The following is a 16,944-nucleotide window of genomic DNA, read 5'->3' as shown; positions in this document are numbered from 1 at the left end:
TCCAGAACAAAACAAGTACATTTCTTTATGTTTATATGTTTATTCTACAAGGAATGCAAAAGATGATGTGGTAGACGACCAGAGACCTTACTCAGCCTGAGCGCCTGGAGCATGGAAGGACCGGGGGAGAGTGCATTTTTAAGATTGTTTCTCCACTGGACTGACAGAGTGCAGCCCCCATGGCTTGCAGCAGGACCACAGGTCATGAACATAGAAGTTCAACCCTGTGTGGGCCAATGGCCACCACCAGGGGGCGCTTGGACATTTGCAAGGCCCTATTTAGCCGCACTTCCGCCACACCCAGAAGAGGCTTGTTGGGCACCTGGAGTCCTTCCAAATGCCCTATAAAAAGGGGCCAGTCCCCACCATTCATGGGCCAGAGTCTGGAGGAAGAGGACAAAACCTGAGGAGGAGTGGAGGTGGATCGACTGGCAGCAGAGAAGGGACTGTTTTGTGTTTTAGTGCTGGTTTACTGTGTGCCCAGAAATGCAAATAAACTGTGTGCTTGGTGCAAAACCTGTCTCCTGCCTGTCCTGCTTCACAATGATTACAAAAACAGGCAGGAGCAAAATATAGGTTTTGACAAAAAAGCCAAACAAATCTGAAAAAATAACAAAATAGTAACAGTGCCTTATAGACAAAGTAAGGATCAAGGCCCAAATCTCCATTAGAATGGAAGTACAAAAACAAAAAAACAGGAATCGAAAGCCAAGAATGCAATGCTAAAGCTGCAATGAGAAGTAATGCCACAGATCAATTTGCATCCAAGCGTTTGTGCATGTTATTTATTAATTCTGGTGTTAAAAACATTTTCTTTTGATTATGATTCTTGGTTAGCATTAGGGCTTTGGTACCATTAACTGCAACTTTCTGGTTTACAACTCCTTTGTGAATTTTGACTCGTTTCATCACTTGGCCCATTTTGAAATCCTTAATGTTGCTTAGTAGAATTGTTGTGATTGTCTCTCTCTTAGGTAACCTCAAAAAGTGAGATAAAGCCAAACCTACACTCCATCACACATGTGAACCAAAAGTGTAGGCCTGCCATGCCAAGCAGCCTAGCTTCAAACTCAAGGTGCAGGTTATTGGCCTACACAGGCTCAATAGCGAGGCAAAGACTTTATATCAAAAATATCTTTAGAGGAAGAGGGGGAAACTGAAAAATGAAAAAACAAAACATAAACTTTGGGTCCACTCCACTTGATCACTGTTACAATAGTGATTTTATTTAAATTAATAGCATGCTGAGGCACCACATAAGCATTGTTTTGGAGTGCCTGAGGCACCTAGAGCCAGGGCTGGTTCCATTGATGTCATATTGTAATATTGCCAAGGCCATCCTGAGAATGTCATTCTTCTACTGGGGTTAACAGTAACATTAACAAATTTAACCAAGAGAAATACAAAACCAGAATTCCATGATTCCCAACCTGTGAATTATTTCAATATTAAATGAAAGTTTCTTAAACAGCATGCAATCAGAGAAGCAAAAAGGTAGCTTGGCTTTAACAGCTAGCAGTAACTACAGCATAGCATTTGTTTAATAGAAAGAGGGCTTCTGATTTATGTTTCAGATTAGTTTAATTGAAGAAGTTTTTAAAATGATTGATCCTTCTTCTCCTCCTTCTCCTGAAAGATAACAGTTACCGTATATACTTGCGAATAAGTTCTCCCGCGGATAAGTCGGGACTTGATTTTACAGTATAATTTCAAATGCAGAAAACTCACGCTATTGGTCCAAGAGATTATAATATGCTAATGCCCACCTAAGAGAGTGACCATGGAGCACACTGCCTTTTTTCTATGTGGGTGCGGCAATGTGCTGTATCAGCGTGTGCTCCTAACCTCTCTCTCTCTCTCTCTGTCCCTCTCTATTGTGCCTACGTGACCACACAGTAATACCCAAACTATTCCGAAGCAACGTTTGCCCTGATTTGTATTTTTTGTATCTCACAACCTCATACACCTTTATCATAAGAGCATCCCTTATCTACGATGGAGCATTCGATGAGAAGAAAATATGAAGCTGGTTTAAAATTAAAACTCATTGAAGTAGTGAAAGAAATTGGTAACTGCGCTGCTGCAACAAAATTCGATGCGTCTGAGAAAATGATGCAAGATTCAAGGGGGCAAGAAGATTTAAAAAAAAAAATTAAGTGTTGCATTTTTGAATGGGTGTATAAGTTGGGGTCTGATTTTATGATTTTTTGGGTTTCAAGGCCCGACTTATACATGAATATATACAGTAGTTAATTTACTGAGTGACGGATGCCACAAGGGGACTGTCACCCCAGCTAGAGGTGTACTGGGAACCTTACCTGGCTGGTACACCCATGGCGTGTAAGTCCTGTTGGGTTCTATGGGTGCTGCTAGGGGGCACAGAAACAATCAGTGAGCCCTACTTTTTTGGGCTCTAGCTTCACCTGGAAGTGCTCCTTGGCCAGAATTTCGGGACACTGGAAGTACTCCCGGTGTAACATAAAAGGAGCTGCCTGCCTCAACTCCAGGAGCCAGAGTTGAGAGGAGGAGGAGGATAAAGCTTGGAGGAGACGGAGGGAAAATATTGCTGAGAGCTGAACTGTGAATGTGGTGTGTATAATGCTTACTTGTAAAGAGTTTCCCACGAATAAACCCTTTGTGATTGAAGAACTTGCATCCAAGCTTGTGTGTATTGGGAGTTTGGGGAGCTGCAGCGCCCCCCGGTGACCACAAATGTTAGACCTCTCTGCTTGGCTGACTTTTCCTTTGAAGAGATCAAACATGCACATATCTTTTGTAAGGGCAGACTTTGCAAAAACTGAAGGCAGTAAAGCTGTGGCCTTTGTAAGGCCGGGGTTATACTTCACGCAATGCAACACATGCTGCAGCGGATGCTCCTGCTACGCAAGCATTATAGTGTTTATACTTGTGCGTGCACTTTGCGTAAATCTGGAGGAATCCACCAGGTGGCAGTGCGAGATATTATCAGGGGGAGAATAGGTTCGGCTTTGCTGTGTTGTGAATTGCTTTGAACACCCATTACATTCCGATGACACCTTACCTCAATATCTCTGAAAAGGATGTTTAACGATTAAATCCATCAGTCCAGGGATTTTTCCATTTCAGCTAGCGTTGGGCACGAGGAAGAAACAATTCCTGGACGAGGCATCATCTCATCGCAAGGTGAATACAAGCACTCACATACACACTTGCGTCATTTTAGTGTAACCAAATCTGCATATCTTTGGAAGGAAACTGGAGCACACTGTGGAAACCCAGCAGGAAAACATGTAAACTCCAGGTAGGGAAAATCAGCGACGTGACTCCCTGCAAGACAGCAGTGCTAACGCTCCGCCACTGTGTAATCCCATGTGTGTAATTATTAACAGCATTCATTATTTAAATGAAATTACCGATTTATCTGTAAAATGTAATATACATACTTTAATGCTTTTCATCATGAAAGTGATATCAAGTACAAATCTAAGGATTCTAAATGTGCAGAGAGTTGGAATATCATACATTTAATGTGCTCAGTGTGGCAATCAATTGCTGGCGATTCGCTGCTGTCAGGAGCAGAGGAAACCCTAGAAAAAAACACTGCGCAGAAGACGGTATGTGAGACTTTTAAAATGTATCATGTCATTACGATCGGGAATATGCGATGTTTGAATATAAAAATACCACGAATACATCTGTATGTCGGAATTTTGCTTCACCACATCGAACCATTCATCAAACATCGAAGCGCACACATCGATCTCGTAGGATCCGAAAAGCTTTCTGTCACATGTAGATAGTAACCAAAGACTCTGACGACACATTCTAACTTTTAGCACACTGCGCCCCCCGACTTTTTGCTGGTACTGCAAGTCGCGCACGCATCGTGTTAATTTCTGAGGACCTGCTCAGAGGGCACGTCAAATGAACGCTGGGAACGCGTGGCAGCCATAATGCGGGTGTGTACGCGCTTTGAGCGTGAAGTATAAACGAGCCCTAAGACATTGATTTCAACTGATTATGATTGTAGGCAGTAATTGAAACAAATCAAATCAAATTTGACGGGTTGTATCCTGCAGTGATATATTCATAACGTAAACGAGAACTAGAATTAAAAATATTGTTTTTCTTTTTACAAGAACAAGAACTGAAATTAAGGCAAACAGAGAAACTAAAACTAAATAAAAATAAAAATTAGTGATTTGTGAACTAACTAAAACGAGAACGAAAATTGTGTAAAACGAAAATAAAAGCAATAGCATTTTCATTCAATCTGGTTCAGTCGTGCAGAGGGGTTGTTTGTAGGTCGCAGTGAGCGTTCACTTACGTTGCGCTCTTCACTATGCGGTGATCTTGTAACTTGGGCTTACTATAGTCACATGGCACAACTTCCGTAAAGGACTGTTGTTTGTTTGTTGAGCACATTTACAGTAGCTCGTCGGGTTGAAGTTGTAATAGCTTGTGGTTGATGATAGCAAGTTTTGCATAGATGATTGCGGGTAGAAAGTAAGAAAGTAATGTGTGCAAATACTTTAATTACAGCACAGATGATAATAAAAGTAAATGTAGTGTGCAAGAAGAAGAAAAGAGTCTCGGAGGTTCAGTGCAGGGTCAGCAGGATCAGTGCTTAGTGGAAGTCCAGCACTTCTCTGGCATCATGACTGCACTTCATACAGGAACATGCAGTCTCACCTGTCATCATGAATAGTAAAAGAAATAATGATAGCATAAAATAAATTTGTCCACTGGTCTCCGCTATAAATTTGTTTTGTCTATGATTCCAATAATTTTGATAATTTTTATAGTCAAAATCGCTGAATTTGCACATTTCCTGTTCAAATACAGGAGAGAGACGTGATGTACGATGAGACAAGCCCTCACATTAAACTGTGCTGTCCCTCACACACAGGCTTGATGCATGCAATTGGCGTGTGCCTGTTGCTGTCTCTCTGTATGTTGCCAATAAAATGTTTGCACACGCGTTTATTATACACCCTGATTTTCCACAGTCTGGCTAAAATCTTTAATAAATGTGTGTGACATATCTAGTCTTGCTGATCGGACTTATAAAACCGCAGTGAAAAGGTACAAGGTTGTGAACCCAACATGTGCTTGTTGCTACTGTTCTTCTACACAGAGGCTCAAGGCGCCAATAAGTTAGCAATATCAGAAAGTAAAGTGCACTGCACTTCCGACTGACTGCCAAAAATGGAAGATTAAGAGTTTTTAAACTAAAGGAAAATAAGGAGGACTTTTACAAGAAAGTGACGAAGATTTTCATGGAGAAGGACAGGTGCATGGACTTCATTTACAAATAAAGGTAAGACCATAAATGGTTTTCAATTTCATAAAAATGTGATCAGACTAAGAAAAAAAATCCAATATTTAAAAACTAAATTTTGAACTTAAATAAAATATCCTTTTGTTGAGCAGTCTGTATTAAAATTGATTAAAGCATCAGAATTAAAAGCTTTTAAAAACAACTAAATATTTCAATTAAGGTCAAATTGAAATCCGTTTTTTTTGTACACCACTCTATACTTTCATTTGTATTGAATGAGTAGGAATTGTGAAATTGCAACGACAAATTTAGAACACATGGAGGGTGCAGCGCAAATGCGCACTCTCTGCTCTTTCTTTCAGCTATAAATGTAACGTTCTTTCTTAGCCAAATATGAACGTTACCTATGTGTGTGTAAAGAATGCTGATGAGATATGAAACATAACCAGTAACAAATGTGCATGCTGCCAATTGAATAGTGAATAAGGTACTCTTTAGGATTCATATGTTTGTAAATCTGACTCTGAAGGAGTCAGTGCCTCACCAGCCATAAACCACCGCACGTCACTGCTTCAGGACTGGCAGCAGAACTCGTCAACGTACAACGCCAAGGACCTTGTCTGTGCACCTGTGAATATTTTCAATGTGCGGCTATCTGTGCAATGGACATCGTTGCAACATGAACGAATCTCTCGAAATGCTTGCTTGTTTAAAGCTTAACAGCAACGTGCTTGCACAGACTAGTTTATTAGGTTGAAACATTTGATCTTGCTGACTGTACTCATTAGGCCTCTTGATCTGTTTCATCATTGATAGTCAAGCTGTGTGTAACAGCATTATGACCTGTGAGTGTATGTTGTTGACTGAAACATAACTTGCATTGAAATATGTGTAGGCCAGCATTTGTGGTCTTGCAACAGAGAAAAACTTATATATTGTACTAATATTATGTAAAAAAGCCAGAACGAAATAAAATAAAAACTACAATTTTAAACACAGAACTAAATAAAAATAAAAATTGTTGACTCCACTGAGAATTAGAACGAAATAAAAATTTAAATTAATTTTATAAAATAAAAACTAAAACTACAGTTAATATCAGAACTGAAATATCACTGGCATCCTGCTATGTGCTTGCAGTGTAAGAGCACAGCACTCAATGTCCTTCAAACTAAATCTGTTTAAAATTAAATATTAAGGAAACAATGACCAGACAGAAATGTCCTCAAACGTTTTATAAAATGTTTTGAACTCCTGAACTTCCTATCAAAGCTAAAATATCAGTAACATATTTCTACAGTAAATGTTCTATTGTTGCTTTATGAGAACAGGAAGGAGACAAAATAGGAAGTTTTGTAAATGTTACACTGATGTTATGAACATAGCATGCTGATATAATCCAAAAGGTACCAAATGCAAAAATGCTCTGCTGATGTCCTGAATGTAACATACCATAAATAAAAGAAAACCATACAGTCCTGCAAATGTTTAGACGGTAACGTTATGTGGTAACTGAAGATGAGCCAAGCACAAATTCCCTCATGTATTATGTAAAGGTCATTTTTAATTGCAATGTACGGTACAAGTTTATATTGAATAGCATTGAATATATTGAAGAGTTCAATCATGAAGAGCAAATCACAGAACTACTGGGCTAGAAAGATTGTCAATTAAGAGTCTTATGCAGTACTTGAATGAAACTTTACAAAAACATGACATATTCTACAGGCCTTCATGTTAAGATGTATACTGTTGTTTCAGAATGTGATAATCACAATTTTATATACAGTACACCCCCAAAATTCGTGGGGGCTATGTTCCTAGAGCACCCACGAATTGTGAAAAACTGTGAATTTTGGATGTGGTTACAAAAATGCCTATTTTTATAGTTTAAACCCTAAATATGCCCCCAAAACTCTTTAATTTGATTTCAAACTCAGCTTAATACATTACCTAACAAAAGAATGTAAAGGTAAACCTGTATACTGTACTGCTGTGTCTCCCGCAGTGCTAGAATGTAAAATACCGATGTTACCACTATATGTACTGTAGCTCATGCAAGCATGTTTTCATTGCCAGAAGCCTTAGAAGGTGCAGGGCATTTCGACGGCATCTTGGGGCTTTAACCGTGAAACTGCCACATACTTGGGGGTTAATGCATCCCTGGACGCCAAATACTTTTTTGCTGCACTTTAGGTAAACGTCACAATTCACAAAGAAAAAGTGAAATTTTAATAGAACACATTTTTTTTCCATGCAAAGAGTATCACAATTACTGCAACACTGATCATTTTACACACTGCTAATGAACTGTAAAAACTATTTAAAAAACTACTGGAACAATATGTACAAAGTGCAACTGACGGATGAAACTCAGTAAATCACCGAGCCAACTGCGCTTGAACTATAAGCACGCAAACACACAGAGGTAAACGCTGACGCTGTCTCAATCCCAGAGACTTCAGGCTGCAGTGCTGCAGGGTGTCACGGTTGGGTCACAGAGTTGCACAGAAACACAGGAGATTGTAGAGACAGGAACTTTATTCAAACTCTTCAAACAAGCAATCATGTCTCTTTCAGAAGTTAAACGAGCTCAGTATGCAGTTAGTTATCGATTAAAGAATAGACAAACATCATAGGAGCAGCGGATGTTGGTGGAGGAGAGAAAAACAAAGCAATCAGCCAAAAAGTACAGGTGCTGTTCAGGCTTTTAAGTCAGCTCCTGTGGGCTCACAAATGGCACTGGAAAACGACTACAGTAATCCCTCACTGTATCGCGCTTCGACTTTCGTTGCTTCACTCTATCGCGGATTTTATACGTAAGCATATCTAAATATATAACGTGAATTTTTCGCTGCTTCACGGGTTTCTGTGGACAATGGGTCTTTTTACTTCTGGTACATGCTTCCTCAGTTGGTTTGCCCAGTTGATTTCATACAAGGGACGCTATTGGGGGATGGCTGAGAAGCTACCCAATCAGAGCACGCAGTTAAGTTCCTGTGTGCTGATTGGCTCAGCGACGGAGTGCCGAATTCGATTCCGCTGCGTTAACCAGGAAGTCTTGTCTCGCTCATTCAGCATCAACGTGTTTCGCTGTGTAAAGAGTTAACTTTTGTGCTCTTTTTTGTTTGTCTTTGTGCATAGTCAAGCCCTTCGTTATGTCTCCAAAACGATCTGCTCCTACTACTGTTTCAGGGGCCATGGCCAAGTGCAAACGGAAGATGCTAACGATTGCCGAAAAGGTAAAAGTTTTGGATATGTTGAAGGCAGGGAACAGCTACACCGCTGTAGGACGCCATTACAGCATCAATGAGTCTACAATTCTTTTTATTTAAAAAGGAGGAAAAGCATATAAGATCTACGGCCGCGGTGTCCTTTAACCAGGGCGCAAAACGAGTTGTAAGTGGATGTAATAAGGCGGTAGTCTGGATGGAATCTGCTTTAGGGATTTGGATTGAAGATTGTCGGAAGAAGAACAACGGTGGTGCTACACAGACGCCTGAAGAGGCTCCTTTAGAAGAGCTGTAATGCTCTCCATTGTTGTGCAGTAAAATTAAACTCATCGTTATCGGACAAGTCGTCATGTCATTGTTGGTGAGTAACCATAATTAATTTTCTACGTACAGTACTTATTACATGTACATAGTTTAGTGTCACTGTACACACATTTTACTGTATATAATTTTTCTTAAATTGTACGTATTTGTTGCTGGTGGCCTGTCTGTTGTAACAGCTGTAACATATGTGATATCGGAGACGCTCGATATCTTTAAAATAATATTTAGGTTTTACTCTATATAAACAGTGTGTTTACATACGTACATAATTTCAACGAATCTTACCTAATATCTTAAAGAGTACAAAGAGTTTATGCTGTATAATTGTGCGGGAAATGTTTATAATAGTGTGGACGAGTTTATAAGTTTATAAAATATATAAAAATAACCGTACGATCATATGGTTTTTACTTCGCGGATTACTGTATAGCTGGTGGTGGCGGTTTAAGGGTTAAGAGGAACAAAACGGAAAACACAAGAACACTCAGCTGGAGATGCATCTCAGTCAATCAGCAGCAAGGAGAAATGAATAATGCTGTAGCAGTCCGGTGCTGCTAAGATTCACACTGTCAAGAAGACGGCAATTTATTTATTTTTATGGTGGAGATTCCAGGGACTTTGACCCGACCCGCATGCACTCACAAACAGAGACAAAAATAAAACAATCCGGTAATCATACAGCAAATAAAGAATGTAATGAAAACAAATGAAAACAACGATGCCACCCCTGTTCCTCTTACAGCGATTACACATTAAATACAACAAAGCACCAACAAAACACACACAGTAAATCATGAAAAACAGCAACAGATGAAATGTAATGATGAAAATAGATAGTCCAGAGATCCGCACGTTGAATGGGAATGTAAAGATAGTACTACCACTAGTTTCTGACATGGTGAAGATGGGTTCAGGAGCGCTTCTTTGCAGGATGGCCATGAATCCACTTACAGTCCTCATGTACACAGGCAGATAATGCAAATGCCAAACACGAAACGATCCAGGACAAAACAAATAAGTACAGGTAACCCAACAGAAGGCAGGCAGAGAGACAGAAGCTTGAAACACAAATTACATAAACTTTTTTTTTGTTTTTGGTCACCGCCCCCCCTTTGTAAAAGCTGCGCTGACATCCTTTGACCCCAATAGCCCCAGCATCCTCAGCAGAAGACCAATCAGAGCCACTGCAGGGACTGCTGGAAGTTGAAGTTTCAAATTCTATTGGCTACTTTCACCATCCCAAGTTACGTTTGCGCTGCAGTTTCTTCCCGTTCTCTCTACAGTACTGTATTGCCATGAAAAAAGCCATAAAAATTGCGGAGGATATTTGTGGTTTCCGCTAATAATTATTAGATACAGTAGGTTCTAAGGAAAAATCCGTGAATGACTGAGGCTGTGAACTCTGAACTGCGACTTCGCGGGGGTCTACTGTACTTCATATTGACATGATGTGTCATGAAGATGGCAAGTGCAATGTTTAGTGGGAAAGTTGTGACTTGGATTGGTTGTGTAGTTGAAGCAAGGGCTTGAGAATGAGCTGGCACCAAGCAGATCATGAGGGACCTTGGCTAATTAAGTATGCATGTGTGATCGAGACATCAGTGCAGCCATCCCTTATTGACAGCCCCAGGTGTTGGTAGTACAGCGCCTACACTGCCGCATTAAAGGTCTGAGTCCAGAGAGAGAAGGGAAAATAACAAAGAAATGGAAGAGAAAGGATGTCCAAAGTATGTCCAAAAGCCAGCAGGAGAATTTGAGTGATAGACAGCCGGTCAGGTGGAAGTCTGTTGGAGGAGCAAGTGTGATGATTGTCAAGGACCAAGGGTCAAAGGTCCTAGTGTCATTGCAGATACTGACAGAGATAGCAGTAAGTAGAGTAGGCTCAGTTCTAAGCGAACATTGACGTAGGTAACTAAAAGGTAAGTGAATTGCTTGGTACCCATGGCGTCATCAGTCTACTAATCTATTGTTGAATGGGAGCTGAGGGCAGAGGAGGTTCGCTGGATAAGAGGGAATTATGGCTGACTGTGATTTTATATTTTTTATCTATTTACTCTCAAAGTCTCTGGTTTTAAGGATCTATGTATTGAAAAATATTTATTGGAATTTCACAATGACTCTTTAAATTTTCCTTTTTAGGTAAGAAACATGCACTTCTATACTTCTTTACATCACAAAACTGGTGTGTCCTCATGCTATCCTTGATCAGAGATTTCACTTTTTGATTTTTGTTAAAATTGTAAATCTTTCTGAAAACATGTTTTCACTTTATCATTAGAGGACTGAGTATATGGATTGATGGGCTGAAATGGCACATTTGTCATTTTAAAACTAAATCTACTGTACAAGGCACTAAACTGTGCTGAAAGTAAAGGTGTCTCAAAACATTTTGGATCCACTGTATTTCACTGTGATCTGATCACTGTGTTTCTGGCTAAAATTCTAGAAAGAATTATTTATAATCAATTGGTCGATCACCTTAACTCCAATAATTTATTTGAGATCTACCAATCGGGCTTTAGGCGTTATCATAGTGTTGAAACGGCACTCCTGAAAGTGTTCAATGACATCTCTCTTATTACTGACTCAGGTGATGCGGCAGTCCTTCTCCTCCTTGACGTGTCCGCTGCCTTTGACACCATTGACCATGAAATATCGCTGATGCGGCTTGAAAATCTTGTTGGGCTTAAAGGGGCTGCTCTTAACTGGTTCAGGTCATATTTAACTGGTAGACACTTTTCAGTGACTTTTAATTCCTCTTTTTCATCTACTGCTCCTCTTAAATATGGTGTTCCTCAAGGATTCATTTTGGGTCCTATTTTATTCTCTATATACCTTCACCCTATTGGAGCGATTTTTAGGAAATTTAACATTTCTTTTCACTGCTATGCTGATGATACTCAGGTTTATATTCCTGTCTGCAACTCTGCAAGAAATCAACACCACAACTGTCTGTCTGAACTAAGATCCTGGATGGCTAATAATTTTCTGGATCTAAATCAAAATAAAACGGAGGTGCTTATAGTGGGCTCATCAGCTAAAGCCCAAATTGGTCTTGGACTTCTCGGCTCTTTCTCTGTCTTTTCCAAACCTCAAGTCCGCAATTTTGGTGTTACCTTTGATAGTAACCTCTCTTTTGAAAAACAAGTAAATTCTGTAGTCAAGAGATGCTTTTTCCAACTTCATCTATTAGGTAAGATCAAGCCTGTTTTATCTTCTAGGGATCTTGAGATAGCTACTCATGCTTTTATTTTTTCTCACCTCGATTACTGCAACTCGCTGTATTCTGGGATTAACAAATCTCTGATACACAGGTTACAGCTGGTCGCTTTCTGATTGGGGCAAGAAAGTATGACTCTGTTTCTCTTATTTTAGCTTCTTTACACTGGCTGCCTGTCAGTTTTCGAATTGATTTTAAAATCTTGCTGCTAGTTTTTAAATCTTTACATGGGCTTGCTCCTGCCTATTTATCTGAATTGTGTGTTTTACACCAGCCATCTAGAGTGCTTAGATCCTCTGATCAGTTGTCTCTTGTTGTCCCTCGTACCAAGTGTAAAACCAAGGGGGACAGGGCCTTTGCAGCTGCTGCGCCTCGCCCGTGGAACTCTTTACCTCATCATATAAAGGAGTCGTCTACAATTGAACTGTTCAAAACAAGATTAAAAATTCATTTCTATTCACTTGCATTCTGTGACCTTCAGTAATACTGATGGTTTCCTCTTTGTGATTATATAACATTACTTCTATTTATTATGTATCTCATTTTATGTTCATATATTTTATTTCTATTTATGTTTTTATGGGGCGGAATGGTGGTGCAGTGGCGCAGTGGTAGCGCTGCTGCCTTGCAGTTAGGAGACCCGGGTTCGCTTCCTGGGTCCTCCCTGTGTGGAGTTTGCATGTTCTCCCTGTGTCTGCGTGGGTTTCCTCCGGGCACTCCGGTTTCCTCCCACAGTCCAAAGCCATGCAGGTTAGGTGGATTGGCGATTCTAAATTGGCCCTAGTGTGTGCTTGGTGTGTGGGTGTGTTTGTGTGTGTCCTGCGGTGGGTTGGCACCCCACCTGGGATTGGTTCCTGCCTTGTGTTGGCTGGGATTGGCTCCAGCAGACCCCCGTGACCCTGTGTTCAGTGGGTTGGAAAATGGATGGATGTTTTTATCTTAATTGTTTTGTTTTTCTTTTATTCTATTATTGTAAAGCACTTTGGCCACAGCATTACTATGATGTTTAAAATGTGCTATATAAATAAATTGACATTGACATTTCAGCACCACCCGGTGTGTCTCCATTGTTCCAAGTGTCTCTAAGCATGGTTTCAAATATACAATTTTGTTACAATTGACTTTGTCTTATTTATGTGATTCCCACCTCTGATGATTATTTTCCTCCTTTCCCCATTTTCCTTTCCAGAGTTCTCACTTGGCAGCTTCTGTAAGGTGGTGGACATAATGAACTTCTCGCGTCTGAGGGTCCTACGGCTAGACGGAAACTCCATCCCCCTGAGTGCCCTCCCACCAGAAACGGCCCTCTGTCTGCGCCTGGCTGCTGTCATTGATTTGTAGGCTGATGATGGGTAATATTGGGTGGAAACCCACTTGAAGCTGAGGGTATGGAATGGCAGTGGGAGTGTTTATGTGTGAATGGGTTCCCATTGGCCACGTTTGGGCCATCACCTACACCCACTGCTGCCCATAGCTGAAAAGATATGTGGTGTGAGGAAGGCGTGTGCGAACGGAGGGTGAGCCATGTACAGTATCTATCACTTGTGTGAGGCCCATTAATCATTACTAATCTTGTTTGTGTCTGTGTGTGCACTTGTGACCCCTCACCACCACAGGTGACACCTGGAGATCATACGTCTAACTTTAATCAGAAACTCTTGTCAATGGATGAATATGACTTAAGTCTTGTATAGCATATATGGAAACAGTCTGCTGTAGAAAATCCAACCCATATGCAACTGGCGGACTTTGAAAATTATTTTAACTCTAAACATTTTGAAACCCTTGATCACAAATTGAATTACGTGGGTTTGAGAATAATATGTTATGTTATGTTACATTTGTAAGCACCAATTAGTCAAGACTGTATGGATTCTAATTACTTGAGTGACTAACTTACTAATGTGCTATAAATGAATTACTGTATTTGTATAAATACTGAATAAAACATTTTTAATTAAAAACAATCAGGTCCATCCATGTATTTTTTTCATTTATTGTCTGCTTTCACATTTAGAATTTTTGTGGTTTAAATCAGCCATTATGAAAATCTGTATATTAATTATTTATAATCCATATTTAGATTAAATAGGATCCATTTCTTAACACAATCAGTCATCAATTATGAATATTTTGTGTAAGTTTAGGAAATGATAGAACTATTTGACTTTTTAATGCAATGGTGTAAGACACCATCATTCACGATGCTTATAAGACATGCAGTGATTTACTTCATGAGGTAGAAGTACATAATAAACAAGAACATCCATCCATTATCCAACCTGCTATATCCAAACTACAGGATCACGGGGGTCTGCTTAAGCCAAACCCACCCAACCCCCGGGCATTGTGCCAACCCACCGCAGGGCACACACACACACACCCAAACACCAAGCACACACTAGGGCCAATTTAGAATCGCCAATCCACCTAACCTGCATGTCTCTGGACTGTGAGAGGAAACCGGAGCACCCGGAGGAAACCCACGCAGACACGGGGAGAACACGCAAACTCCACACAGGGAGGACCTGGGAAGAGAACCCGGGTCTCCTAACTATGAGGCAGCAGCACTACCCACTGCGCCACTGTGCCGCCCTAAACAAGAACAGTTTTGTCTAATATTTCAAATATTCAAATTTGTCCTTTAACTTAAATGTTTAAAGCCTAAATATTCTCAATTGTAATAGAAATTTGTCATTTTCACCCTCTGATGGAGGTTCATAGAGTACCAGATCACTAGTAAAGGGTCAAAAATCAAAATAACATTATATTTGAAATCACCGACCTTGAAATAGTCCAAAACGATACCCCACGGGCTTGTGTCTGAAGTCTGACACTTTTAACCTTCTGAGAGTGGCTCTTAAGAGTGTTGGGACCACCAGTGAAGAATCAAATATCAAAAATATTATCATACTCATGAATAACCTCAACCTCAAAATAGCATAAAATGATACTCCATATGCCTATATTACTGATGCCAGTATTTTCAAAGTTTTATGAAAATTAGTAACTTTGATCACTTAGGGGGTGAACCTTTGGTGTTGGTTGATGTGGTCTACACAACTTCAGTTATTTCTGATTGTTTTAGCTGAAAACACTTATTTGTTTATTCTTTATCATAAGGATGCAATTTTCTGCACAAAATATTGTCCAAATAATGATTAAAATAAGGGTTTTTAAGTCTAGCGGGCCAAAAACAGAGGAGAACCCCAAAAATTGTAATGTTTTTCATAACTAGACATTAAGACAAGTTGAATGGTATGTCGTATGTGGGAGTTTTCTCATACTGGAGATTCAGCAGGTGCTGGACAAAAAAAAACTGAAGTGATTTCAATGCATCCATAATAATTCTTATAAACGCAAAAACAGAACTGTTATATGTAACATAATGATAATGAAAATTCACTTTATTTGCCATATACAATGTCTTCCTATAACAGGCTTTTTGGAGTGCAGGTCAATGGGGAGCTTTAGCTGATCCCAACAGTAACAGGCACAACTTTAACCCGAAATGAACACACCGGCCCACGTTGTGTTCTCACTCAGCCTGATATGAACATCTTTGGGGTGAGGAGGAAATTAGAATACCAAGCGAAAATCCTTGCATCCCCTCAGAGACCACAAAGGCCCAAAATCAAACCCATTTAGTTGGATGTGTTCAATATGAGTACTACCATTGTGCCACAATGCCATCCACTTCCAATGTTTACAGAAAGTATTCAGACCCCTTCACTTTCTGCACACTTTATTGTGTTGGATATTTAATTTTAAATGGGGGAGTTTGCTATTTTTGCCCATTAACTTACGCTCAATAACCCATAATGACAAAGTGAATGGGCTTCTTGTGTCAATTGGCCATATCCATTCTGAGTGCTGCTCTATCCCAGACTGAGATGTGACAGAGGAGATGGCCAGTTTATTTAGCTACAGCCTCAGTGACATCAATCATTAACTAAATATAAAACTGAGCCAGGGAACAGAAGGTCATGAGAATTGTGAAAACAGACGGGCTTGTCAGAGATTTTCCTTTGATCAAGAAATCTTTCTTCTATTTCCAGTTTTTGTCATTACCATTTTAGAACTCACTTGAAAATTGTTCGAAGCTTAGACAAAAATATTGGAAAAAATGTGCAGGACAACATTTTAAAGTGATATGTACTGTAAATAAAACTCTATATTGAATGTATCTGATGCTTTTTTAATGTGTGATCCAGTGGACACTGATTTTAATCTTACTTTTAATTTATTTGGCTGTATACCACTGAGGACACAGTTGTTTGGTACCTTCACTTAAATACTCAGTTTAAAAGTAACAATTAAACTTATATGCTCATCCATGGGTTTAGCAGGAAATATAATGTAGATAGATAGATAGATAGATAGATAGATAGATAGATAGATAGATAGATAGATAGATAGATAGATAGATAGATAGATAGATAGATAGATAGATAGATAGATAGATAGATAGATAGATAGATAGATAGATAGATAGATTTGCAGTTTAAAGTGCTTTCCTGCTTTTTAAAGCACTTTACATGAACAGTAGGAGAACCACTTCCACCACCAATGTGTAGCATCCACGTGGATAATGCAATGGCAGCCATTCTTGTGCTAGTGCACTCAACACACATTAGCTATTAGGTGATGAAGTAGTGATAGTCAATAATCAGGGCCATCTTAACATATGGGCACAATGAACACCTGCCTGGGGCCCCAGGAACATAGGGGCCCACGATGTTTCTGATGTCTATGTATGTTTCCCTTTTGCTGTAAAAACAGGGACCCCAGCACACTGCTTTGGTCTGGGGCCTATGATGCTATTAAGATGGCCCTGAGTCAATTGGAGACAGATAAGAATTACGGAGCCAGAATACACAAGGTCATAATAGGCAAGTTTTGCCAGG

General features: G+C 39.7%; 1 protein-coding gene across 1 annotated transcript in view; it reads left to right on the top strand.

The window, feature by feature from the left end:
* Positions 1-14,000, top strand: part of fmoda (fibromodulin a) — a 30,687-nt gene extending 16,687 nt beyond the window's left edge. The window contains exon 3 of the mRNA XM_028796668.2: positions 13,227-14,000. Within this exon, the coding sequence (XP_028652501.2) occupies positions 13,227-13,378 (152 nt within the window). The 3' untranslated portion in view covers positions 13,379-14,000. The remainder of the gene's footprint in view (positions 1-13,226) is intronic.
* The last annotated feature ends 2,944 nt before the right edge of the window (positions 14,001-16,944 follow it).

The sequence above is a fragment of the Erpetoichthys calabaricus genome, chromosome 3 (genome assembly GCF_900747795.2).
Source record: "Erpetoichthys calabaricus chromosome 3, fErpCal1.3, whole genome shotgun sequence".
Taxonomy (NCBI): Eukaryota; Metazoa; Chordata; class Cladistia; order Polypteriformes; family Polypteridae; genus Erpetoichthys; species Erpetoichthys calabaricus.
Note: the sequence above shows the minus strand (reverse complement) of the source record. Positions and strands in the feature narration are given on the sequence as shown.